General features: G+C 41.3%; 1 protein-coding gene across 2 annotated transcripts in view; it reads right to left on the bottom strand.

Moving 5' to 3' along the window:
- Positions 1 to 12,800, bottom strand: part of Grid1 (glutamate ionotropic receptor delta type subunit 1) — a 734,712-nt gene that overhangs the window by 47,276 nt on the left and 674,636 nt on the right. For both annotated transcript variants that reach the window (XM_060390904.1, XM_060390905.1), the window contains exon 13: positions 4,306 to 4,501. In XM_060390904.1, the coding sequence (XP_060246887.1) occupies positions 4,306 to 4,501 (196 nt within the window). The remainder of the gene's footprint in view (positions 1 to 4,305; positions 4,502 to 12,800) is intronic.

Genomic DNA, 12,800 nt, shown 5'->3' with positions numbered 1-12,800 from the left:
GATAGATCTTGTTCAGATAACCACAGATACTGAGAGATCATGATTTGATAGTCCTGACATGTCTGGAAATAGCACTTCACAATAATTCTCCCTATCCACTGGTTTTTGCATTCTTTTCACCACCTCTTCTGTGATCTTTCCTGCCCCTTGGTGCTGGTGGTGAGTTGATAAATGTATGTGATGGGGTTGAATACTGGGTTCAGAAAGGCATTTATGCAGGGAGGGGTGGGTGATTATGGGAAAACCAGGAGGTGAAGAGCAGGTATAACTCAAAAGAAGGAGATATAAAAAGCCATATAGAGGCCTACTCTCATGCATCTCAAATGAAAGAAACAGTAAGTCAAAGTAAAGTAGAACATGTGAAAAGAAAAAAAAAGGGAAGAATAATGAGGGTTAAAGGATTGAGCATGGATGGCACAGGGAAGAGAGAACATGGGATATGGATAAATCAAAACAAAGGATGTATGAAAAGCCTTAAGGAAACCAACTAGTTAGTAAGATAATTTCAAAGTACAACCTAAAAGGAATTTTAACAAAATTATCTCATATGTATGGACAATGCTGACTAGTCTTTCTTTGATCTGATAGGTAGATATGGTTTAGAAGTGAAGGCAGTTCCTCCCCCTCTTTCTGCCACACATCCTTCAGGAGCAGCAGGATTCTGAGAGAAGGCTAACAAGACATAGGCCTAAAAATAAACCTGGACATGTTTTCCTGCTTTTTCCAACAGAGAACCTAAGGCTAGTAACCTGCTAACAGAGAGCAGGAACTGTGAGCATAAGTCATCTGTCTCTGCTCGTATAGACAGCAAACAATGACTCATTCAGGAAGAATTCAATATTTATTGAGACATACTAGATGCTTGCCAGTTTTGTAAAAAGCACACATTGTACTTTCTCCATAAATAAAAATTTCTTCTTTTTCCAAAGAGCTCCCTGATGTCTTCCTGGCCCAGGAAGGTCTGTGCTCTTTCTTGCCTGAGTAGTAGCAGGCATGAAGCAGTAGAACTCAGCTGTGGGGCAACCATGACACAACTTTTTCCAGTTCTGCTACTGGAGAAAGGGATTGTTTCTTCCTAAGCAATATCCCACCTAAGTTGGTTTCAGGTCATTAAAAGCTGCAGTGTTTCCCAATAAAAAATAATAGTACTTCTTCAGTATTGCCCAGACACTAAGCTCCTTGACTTTAGTGGCAATTAGACATTGCTCCGCTATTGCACACTGTCTGGAATTGGAGCTAGAGTCACCAAAGAGCAACTGGAAATTAGAAGTGTGATCACTCTTCTGTGGCTAAAGGATGCTCCAGTAGAAGTCCCTCCATAGGCATCTCATAGCCTCTGCAGGGCAGGCTTCAGGGCACAGTAGAAAGAGGCTCTGGCTGGTGTTTGGAGAGCTGATCCTATACAGATGTTAGGTTGTGACCCATGTCTTCCCATTTGTCAATTTTCCTTTACAGTGCTTAGATTTAGAGCATAAGCATCTGAAATCTGGTCTGCTGTAGTCTAGTGACCCATGAGGTTACCAAATGTGTAATTGTCATGCAGGGCAGAAAAGCTCCATGGGGCAGATAGAAAGCTTTTCAGTCTAGACCTTGCATATGAACAAACATAGAGGAAGGATTTGGTAGGGAATCTGAACTTGTTTTCCAAAAAAAAAAAAAAAGCAGCATTCTTCATTTTTGGCAATACTATAAACTCACTTTTATACATTGGTTATAAAAGCCTGAATGTCTGTTAGTGCTAACACACAATTTCTACTCTTGGAGATTCAAATGCAAGATGGGGTGGTCATGACCCTGAAGTCAGCTTGCAGTTTATAAAATGATGCCCATAAATGTAATATAGACCCCAGAAGGATGAGGTTCTGAATCATGAAGCAATGGGCTATGATAAGAACCCTTTATTTAAAACCTTCATTGTTTGTTTTTATTTTGTATTGCTTTGATCATCTGCAAGACAGTGAACAAGGGACTAGGGTTGACTAAGATTGAGGAGGAGCATCTCCCCTGTAGCCCATCTTCAGATTTGCCACCTCCCAGAGGGTTTTGGTAGTGTCTGTTGGCTTTCCCTATTCCAAAGCAGACATACAGATTGAACAGGAAAGGCTGGCATGTGCTGGGAGTCAGATTCTGCCTGATTTGTTCTGCATTCATTTAGTTGGAAGAATAGATGGGTGATGAGAATGATATTAATCATAGACCTTGATTTAGGATATCTGTTCATGGCTCTTTTTTTTTTTGTAATTGAATCATTTACTACTTATTGTGTGACATGAAAAAAACAAAACAAACAAAAACCAACAACACCAAAAAAATAAATAAATAACACTGCTTATCTAAAACTACAGTGAATGTGATTTACCCTACCAGTAAGTAACAACTTCTTTCCTTCCTGTTGCTCATGGCTCCCATCTGCAGCAATTACCATGGAGACTCTTCTCTTTTATCATTAATTTAGATGTGAATCTAAGAGAGCTTTATACATTTTTAAAAGGAGGTGATGGTAAAAGTTATTTCCTATTACTTGACCCATGAAATGGTCTACAATGCATTTTTGTTCAAAATTATTCTGCTAAGATTCATCTGTACCATTCAAGGCAGCTGTAGCTCATGCATTTTATTGCAGACATTTTTTCTCCATGTTAGTGGCTCTTTGGGTTGTCTCCAGGGTTTGGGTTGTATAAGCAATGCTACCATGGCTTTCCCTGCCTCTAGGAGTTCATGTAGACATTTATCTGGGTGGATACACAGGAGTGGAATTGTTGAGCCATAGAGTACATGACATCTCATTCCACAACACAATGGCAAACCCTTTCCAAAGGCGCTGTACTAAGAACAATCCCACCAGTAATTAAGCACCTGTTACTTGCATCCTCTCTACCAACTCTTGTCTTGTGCCAGGCTAATTGGTGTAAAATGATATATCTTTATGATCTTAATTTGCATTTCATAGAACACTAACGACCTTAAGCACCTCTTGCTGTGATTATCGGCCATATGTGTTGCCTCTCAGTGAAAGGCCTTTGCAAGACTTCTTCCCATTTTTTACTAAGCTTCCCTTTTTGATTTGCAGAAGCCCACCATATATTCTTGGTGCTCATCATATATGTTCACATGTGCTGTAACTACTCCAAGTGTCTCCTGATAAACAGCTATCTTTTACTTTCTAAGAGGTGCTGTGTGTGGTGCTTTTTCAATGAGTCTTTGCAGGTCCTCTGTGAATGGAGAATTCTCTCTCTCTGAGAGACAGAAAAGGTCACAAGAAGAACCTTGAAGGGCTGTACCCAGGTCTCATACTCACAGGAAGGCAGATAGTCAAGTTTGTGTTTATTATCTCCAAATGAAGTCACTTTCCTCTACAAGACTGGATGTCAGGGATGCATGAGAACCCAGAAGCTCAAGGCAGGAATATCTAGTCTAGTGCACTAAAAACTAGGAAACCCTAATCTTATGAGCATGAGGATGGCACAGTTATGTAACATTTTTAAATTCTGGATAGAGACTTAACAATCTACCATACATGTTAGAGAGTCTTAAGTTTCTGAGGAGACCCAGAAACAGTAAGTTACTCAGGTTTCTCTAGACTCTGAGAGGTTACAGACAGGGAAAATAGCAAGCTCCATGCATGTTGTTGGTGAGTTTTAGAATTGCGATTCATACCAACGTGTATCGGACATATTCTGCTTTTCAGCCATGTTAGAAGGCAAAGAAAAGCCAATGTTTTCAACCTTTTCTTGCAAATAGATATATAAAAATGTGTTCCTGTTTATAATCCCACCACACACTGAAGCCATAGAACAAAGACTGTGCTCTGCCATGGCACACCAAGCTTCCCACACAGACCTGAGTCCTCTTCTCTTGGATGTCTTGGGGTTCTCCTGTGATAGAGTTGGAAGGTTTTTAGGAGCTCTCCTCATGAAGAGCCTTCAGTGTGACTTGGTGGCACCAGAAATTTGCCCAAGTTGAACTTACATCCATAGCATCATGCAGAAAAGTGAGACAGTTATTAAATGACTAAAGAGGGGATTAAAGGTGTGCATTTTTGTGTTTGTATGTGTGTCTCTATGTTTTCTGGGGGTGGAATTCTTTAAGGTGGTAGGGAGGAGAGAGAAAAAAGGAAGGGTGAGAGGTAATAGTGATGCTGCTGGGAAGAAAGACTATAGGGCATCAACGTGATGAGTATGAGGATAGATTACCTACAGTCAGATACCTACAGCTGGTAGAAAGGTATCTGTGGCTTAAAAGATGATCAAACCCATGGCGCCTATCCCAGCATATGTACCCACCCAGACACCAACTCTTGCCTACCTTCCTGATGCCTTCTGAAGGATTGGACACACAGTTGTCAGCCCCTCCATTCTTGCTTATGGTCCTCCAGAGCTCAGCAAAAGTGCTATCCTGCTCCAGGGGATTGGTACCCTTGGCTCTGAAGTACTCATAGACAGCAGAATCACGAACAGTGCCATAGGACATCTCCAGTTGCTTGGACAGGTCCTGAAATGTCCTGAAAGGAGGAAAGGTAGTAAAACATTGGTAATTGCTACATACTACACACTGTAAAGATACAATGGACTGCAAGCTGCACACCCTCTTCCTCAGAGTTCCACACTCTGCATTGATTCATTATCCACATTCCTCACACCCAGTATCCAAATGCACCAGTCCCTGAAGCTGGAGCCAGGACTCTGAGACATGTCACAGATACATTTCCTATAAGATTATGAAACATAAAAATAAATAAATAAATAGATAGAGAGATCAATAAATAAATAAATAAATAAATAAATAAATAAATAAATAAATGAAAAATAACAGGTTCTGTGTTGAGCTCAACACATACAATGATAAGTAAAGAATGGTTTCTGCCACCAGCGAGCTTGGAGTACAGCTACAAAAATATGTCAAGGCAGTAAATTAAAATATAACAGAGTCAGGGCAACACAAAACACCAGTTACTGAATGCATCTTCCCTGAGCATCAGAAAGCTGAGCAGGCAAGATGGATGACATAGATGACTTGCCCTAGCACTTGGAGTTAGTGGGGCAGACACTCACGATGATGCTGAATCAATTAAAAGGCATCCCCACCAAAACTTGAAGAAACCCGGGAGCTCGAGCCGATTAATGATGCTAAGAACCTAGCAACCAATTTGAGTTTTGAAACAGTAACGAAAACTGGGTTTTTACATGGATCTCCTGACTTTCTTTTTAAGCATTAAAAGTTATTTAAAAGATACTAATGATCACGCAGAAACACTTTTGAGAGCATGGGTTCATTTTACAAAGAAAAGAATTAAGTAACCCCAGCAAGGTACATGTTAGAAGGCCAGAGCATCTCAGGAAGACCCTTTAGCCCCCTGATGACAGACACCTAAGCCGGGGTCAGAAAAGAAGGCTTCTTTCTGAAAAAAAGAATTCATACAATTCCTTGCTTTCTGATTCACATGGTAGCAAACCCATCTTGAATTGAAACTGAGATTAATTTGAAACTGTGCTTTCTGCACTTCCCTAACTATGCCATGCTCATATCACTCATGTCTTCCTAGGTGGAATACCATGAATATCATGCCTGTTTTATCATAAAGTATGGAAACTCTTATTTAACGTGTGTACTGTGTATGTGTGCATGCATGTGTTCATGAGTGGGGGGTATGCAGGTGTGTGTAAACCTGGCAACACATCACATTGTAGAGGATCAGTTTTCACCAGCTATCACATGGCCCACTTGGAGATCCAGTCATTACTGCCACCCAGCACTACAAGAGAGAATCTTTCCACACACCACAAGCCTGGAAAGAGATAAAAAGTCAACATCCAAGATACAGTTTCTAGTGTTTATTATTTTTACACCATTAGAACATCAAAGATGCTGTAGCTGAGCCACTGTTAAGTCAGGAATACTCTGTTGTGAGGGTGGGAAGGATGAATTAATACAGTACTCTTATTTGCTACTTGAAAAGCAGTGGCTATCATGACACCTAGAGAGAATACCATAAACCAGGCCAATGTGAAAAATTAAAAATTCCCAGTGGGAATCCAAGGTTTCTTTCCAGGGTCTGATCAGATGACTATTTATTTCTCTTCCAAAAGTCTCAGTATCTCCTCTATTAACCCACACCATTATCTGTACCTCTCACTGAATCTTTCCCCAGGAAGAGCTATCCCAGCTACCTTGTTTTGCTTTTCTATTGATGTAATAAACAGCATGACCAAAAGGAAGTTGGAAAGAAATGGATTTATTTCATCTTATGGTTTAAAGTCTAACATGAAGAGGAGTTAAGGCAAGAACTTAGAGGCAGAAACTTAAGCAGAGACCATGGAAGAATACTGCTTATTAGTATGTTCCCCGTGAACTGCCACACTTACATTTTTATACAACCCAGAACGAGCCCTGGAAGTCAGAACCCTTCCACAACAACCATTATTCAAGAAACTTTCACAGCACCTTACCTACCAGCAATCTGATAGGGCCCTTTTCTCAGTTGACTGCTCGTCTTCCCAAATCTTCTTAAGTTGTTCAAATTAACCAAAAACTAATCAGTACACCAACCAATCTTCCAAGGATGATCTATACAACTTCTACCTTCTGTTCATCTCCAGTGGTACTCCCTCTTTCTACTCAGCACCATTGCCAACCTGAAAATAAGAAATGCCTTCCTTTCTCATCTGAGCTACTAGGGTATCCTTCTTTGTTTGGCCGGAATCCTTTTACCTCATTCATACTTTTACAAATCTAGCTGCAACGCCATCCTCACCCCATGTCTCTTTATGCTGTCTTCATATCTTGAAGGCTAACATAAGTGCACCATCTCACAGCATTCCCTAGCAAGGACAAGCAGTGGTTCTGGAGTCCAGACGCTGTCTTGTTTTGAGGCCCCACTATCTTTAATAGAGTGGCCTGTACAAGCTCATTAATGTCTTCATGACTCATTTTCCAAATTTTAAGATGAAGCCTAGAGGAAGAACCTGTAGCAATAGGTAGGTTCCCACTAAAGATTAAGGAGGATTCATGTTCAGGTCAAAGAGCAGTACCTGATGGGGTCAAGAGCTGGGGGGTCATGATTCTGAGCTCCCATTATACACATGGGCCCCCACCAGATGTAAGAATTTGGAGGTCTAGTGCTGAAGCAGCCCCATCATTACTTCATGGCCCTGGGTCCAGGGCTAACAATAGTCTACATAGCAAGCACACAAGACCTAGCAGTGTGTAGTTGCTCCCTACTGTTGTGATGTCACATTCTATAGCATTGCCCTGTTCCTTGCTATGTGGCCTACAAGTAGAGCTAAGGATTCATTTCAATACATTGAAGATGAAAGGAAACATAAAATAACAAATTTGTTACAGAAATCCTTCTAATTATTGTTCATTATTTATATCTAATTGAAGCAAGATGTTCCTTTGCTTGAAGGGCCCCAAGGGTTGTAACTCTGCCATAATTTGCCTGTAATGAAAGGAGGGGAAATCTTTTTCCTACATTTTTTTTTCTCATAGTAATACAAACAAATGCAAGCTTTGATGAATGGGAAATATCAGGATGAATTACACAGTTGAGTCTAAATACTGAACTACTCTAAATTACTGCAGTTTCCACAAGTATGGAATGCATGCATAACTTCCAGAGAGCTCTGATCTCCTGTTTTATCCCCACATTTGAAATTGAGATGTCCTCTATCCTGTGTATTTATTCATGATGGTGTTTCAGGCCAGAGGCTCAGGGAACATCATGGATGACAAGCAGGCAGCATGAATGCTAATAGCTCTAGCTCCCTTTCTGTCTCAGCATAGCTTATTGTTCCCTCTTCCCCAAACATCACCTTCATCCCGGGAAGCTTCACTGTCTGACTCATGGCTTGTCTATCACCTCCTATAGGCACAAATTTGCATCCAGAGATTTCTGAATTCACAGATGAACGAACAAAGAAACCCAAGATCACTACCATGACTGTCACACAATAGGTCCACCCATCATGTTCCTGAGAGTCTAAGCCTTAAAATGCAGAAGAGGTGGTCCCACCCAGGACACCCTAAAACTATCATTCCTATGGATAGTTTTCCACATGTCAGAGCACAGAGATTTGGAAAGGGCACACAGGAAGGATAAGGGAGAACAAGGACAGCCAGTCAACCAGGCTGCCAAGCAAGCATTGGCAATCAACAAAAGACAAATGTTGAATGCAGATAGGTACCCCGTCCAAACAAGTGGAGGAGTTTCACCAGGAGGGAGCTACACTTGCAACACATACAATTAACCTTTCCTGAAGCCACTCCTTTCGGCAAGAAGTGACTACAAGTGTCCAGGCACGTACATTATAAGGCAAATGGAGGGCATTCCGACTCATCACAGGTCGGGTTTCTGTCAATCCTGTGTGTAATATGCACCTCGATAAAAATCACTGGACCAGCTACTGCCCCAGACAGCTCCTAAATGGCTAATGGGCCAGTCACAAAGACACCTAAAGCAGGAGATGAGTAGTGAGATTACAACAGGACATATGTGAATGACTAGAGAAAACAAAACAAACAACAACAAAATTGACCAAACAATGTGAATGGGAGAAATCCAGTTACAAACTGGGGATCCATAAACAACCAGGAGAGGAGCCACTAATCTGTGAGCCAGAGGTAAGAAAGGGTTACCTGAAGAAGCATTTTGCTGAATCATATAGCCTGGGTGGAGGCAGCCAAGGAAGAACCAATGAGTAGGGCATTCTAGGAAGAGAAGAAATTATACAGACCCTGATGGGTGGAGTCAACATGGTTCAGCTGGGATGTACACTACAAGGTGATTCTAGCCAGCTAACAGAGAGTTTTGGAAGCTGGTGGCTCTGGATGAAATCCTGTCTCAGAAAATCCCAGTCATCTGATGCACTCCATCAACTTTCATGTGGTCCTTGGAGCCGCAGCCTCAGCAGCCCCCTTCGCATTATGAGTAATTTGAATCTCTTGATCCTGACACCAGAGCTAACAATTCAGAAACTCTTGGGCTGGTGCTAGGCAGCCCTGTTCTCACAGCTCCCCAAGGAACTTTAATCAATGAAGTTCTAGAAACACTGACCAGAGCAACATACTCAGTATCTGACTGAAGTCTTCGTTTCTATAAGTCATCCTGTTTCATAGGGTTGGTGAATATTCATGATCACAGGCACATGTCCAGCACACAGTCATGTGCGGTGTCTACTCTTCTGTCAGACTGTCAACCAAGTGTCCCAGTGTTTGAACCACAGTGCCCACAAAGCTAGGGGTGGTATGCAGAGTTGAGGGTAATATACTGATAACATTTTACATTCTAAATGACTGCAGCTGTTCCTGAGCCTCACAATGGAGTTAATCATATACATGAGGTCACTTGAGATGTGGCTTGATATCCTGCAGTATACACAACCTCTCTGTTTAGTCTACCTTTAAGAGAACAATGTAACAACAAACCTTACTTCCCTTGAAATTCCCATGTAATCAGGCAATACAACCTAAGCTAATGCACAGTTCTAATCTCCAGTTATCTACTCTTCCATGCTTCTAATTCATGTCAGTCGGGGGGGGCAGTAGTGGTGTAATCATTTTCTGAAGACACCCAACAGATCAAGAGTAACCTTATACAACAGATACGCACCACAAATATTGGAAGTGGCACATAGTTCCTTGCTAACGTAATGTTTGCTGTATTGTTTGTTAGCTGAGTCGGGTAGGATCAACTACTTTCTCTCTTATAAAACACTGTTCAACTTTTGTGGAAGTATCTGTCATTCCTTCCCAATGTGATGCTATTTGTGCTATTCAATAAATACAAAGCAAAGCCTTTTTTTAGACACATGCAATAGGAAGAGACAGAATTCACACATCAAACACAGACAACAGACGACTAACTCACTAAAAACTACAGACCAGTGGAAGACACAAGGAGAAAAGTAGAGAATTCAAGCTTAAGCTTGTTCTCAATCAAATTAATCCAAGAAGTGCCAAGTTTTTTTTTTTCCTTAATATGACACTGACACATTTTGTAGCCAATACAAGTTAGTAGCTAGGATGGTCACACCCCATGGAAGAAATCATGGGTCAGGAGCATACATCAACTTTCAGGATCACATGATCAAAGCCTACCTTGATTAGTTCAACTATCTCCCAAGGAGAACAGCCCATGCCCCAGTTTATTTCTATCTCCCCGCCATGGTACAGGCAAATCCTTCCTATCTGCATCTAAACTGTCACCTTAGCAATACTGCTCAGTGCAGGTATCCAGGATACCTACTGAACACAGATGGAGCATGGAGACACTGAAGCCCAACTGAACTGTGAGCAAAATGGTTTCTATTCCAACAGGCCACCCTAGAAAGTACAAAGCCCAGGGCAAGAAATGGCTTGGGACAAATGGCTTCCAAGGCATCATCCCTAGAGACCTTAACTCTTTTTTTATTTAATTATTTTTATTTTTATTAACCACAGTTTATTCACTTTGTATCCCCCCTGTACCTCCCTCTCTCCTCCCTTCTCAATGCTACCCTACCTCTTTCCCACCTGTGTCCCTCTCCCAGTCCACTGATAAGGGAGGCCCTCCTCCCCTTCCCTCTGATCCTAGTCTATCAAGCCTCATCAGGAGTGGCTGCACTGTCTTCCTCTGTGGCCTGGTAATGCTGATCCCCCTCAGGGGAAGGTGATCAAAAAGCAGACCAATCAGTTCCTGTCAGAGACAGTCCCTGTCCCCATTACTATGGAACCCACTTGGATACTGAACTGCCATAGGCTACCTCTGTGCAGGGGTTTCAGGCCATCTCCATGGATAATCCTTGGCTGGAGTATCAGTCTCAGAAAAGACCCCTGGGTCCAGAATTTTTGGATCTGTTGTTCTCCTTGTGAAGCTCCTGTCCTCTCCATGTTTACTATCTCCCTCTTCTTTCATAATATTCCCTGCATTCTGTCCAAAGTTTGGCTATGAGTCTCAGCACCTGCCTCAATCCCCTGCAGTGTAAAGCCTTTCAGAGGAGCCTCTGTTGTAGGCTCCTGTCCTGTTCACTGTTTTTCCCCTCTGGTATCCATCCTCTTTGCCTTCCTGAATGGGAATTGAACATCTTAGCCAGAGTCCTCCTTCCTGAATAGCTTCCTCAGGTGTACAGATTATTCTATATTATATATCTAGTATCTACTTATGAGCGAGTATATACCCTGTGTGTCTCTCTGCTTCTGGGATACCTCACTCAGGATGATCTTTTCCAGTTTTCACCATTTGCCTGCAAATTTCATGACTTCCTTGTTTTTTATCACTGAGTAATATTCCATTGTGTAAATGTACCACAATTTTTGTATCCTTTCCTCAACTGAGGAGCATTTGGACTGTTTCCAGCTTCTGGCTGTTACAAATAAAGCTGGTATAAGCATGGTTGAGCAGATGTCCTTGTTGTATACTTGAGCGTCTTTTGGATATATGCCTAGAAGTTGTATAGCTGGATCTTGAGGAAGCACTTTTCCTAATTGTCTGAGAAAGCACCAGACTGATTTCCAAAGTGGTTGTATAACTTTATATTCTTAGATAGAAGACCGAGAAATAAACACACACTTATGGACACCTGATTTTTGACAAAGATGCCAAAACCATACAATGGAAAAAAGATAGCATCTTCAACAAATGGTGCTGGTCTAACTGGATGTCTACATGTAGAAAAATGCAAATAGATCCATACTTATCACCCTGCACAAAACTAAAATCCAAGTGGATCAAAGACCTCAACATAAAACTAGACACACTAAACCTGTTAGAAGAAAAAGTGGAGAAGAACCTTGAACTCATTGGCACAGGAGACAACTGTTCCTGAACAGAACACCAACAGCACAGGCCCCAAGATCAAAAACCAATAAATGGGACCTCATGAAACTGAAAAGCTTCTGTAAAGCAAAGGACACTGTCATAAAAAAAACAAAACGACTGCCTACAGATTGTGAAAGGATTTTCACCAACCCTCTATCTAACAGAGGGCTAATATCCAGTATATATAAAGAACTCAAGAACTTAAACAGCAACAAATCAAGTAATCCAATTAAAAATGTGGTACAGAGCTAAACAGAGCATTCTCAATAGAGGAACATCAAATGGCAGAGAAACACTTAAAGAAATGTTCAACGTCCTTAGTCTTTAGGGAAATGCAAATCAAAATGACCCTGAGATTTCACCTTACACCCATCAGAATGGCCAAGATCAAAAACTCAAGTGACAACACATGCTGGAGAGGATGTGGAGAAAGGAGAACCCTCCTCCACTGCTGGTGACTCCTTAGCTCTTAATCAGCTGGTGAAGTGCCACAGTGAAAGTGCATCTTGAGGTTTCCAGCCCCTCTCTTGTCTCCTTCCTTTGAATAACATTGATTGTTAAAATCTTCCCATGGCTAAGCCTACTCTCTCTCAGTTTACATTTTAGCCAATATATGGCTCTACTGAAATTTCTTGATCTACTTTTTTGTAGCTCCGATTCTGAAATGCTGATTTGGGGATTTCCCTACTGGAAAGCATAACTGACTACTATGAGCACCTGAAACAGTCTTGCAAACAGGTCTTCTCAAGCCTCCCTTATCTCTAAGAGCAGTTTCCTTTATCTGCACATTAACCTCTTTGAAGTTGCATGGTGTCCCCTTCAGTCACAGCCAAGGACAGTCTCCCCAGCTGGCTCTTTCCTTGCTACCTCCCCATACCTTGCCCTAAAAATCAATCTTACTACTTCTAGATTCATTCTCATTAACAAAGAGATAAATGTGTTTTTAGCATTGGAAAAAATCAATAATACAGAATATTATAAACAAATATTATAAGCAGAAATATTT

Source organism: Meriones unguiculatus, chromosome 9 (assembly GCF_030254825.1).
Source record: "Meriones unguiculatus strain TT.TT164.6M chromosome 9, Bangor_MerUng_6.1, whole genome shotgun sequence".
NCBI classification, from domain to species: Eukaryota; Metazoa; Chordata; class Mammalia; order Rodentia; family Muridae; genus Meriones; species Meriones unguiculatus.
The sequence above is the reverse complement of the archived record's forward strand: the minus strand, read 5'-3'. Positions and strand labels throughout refer to the sequence as shown.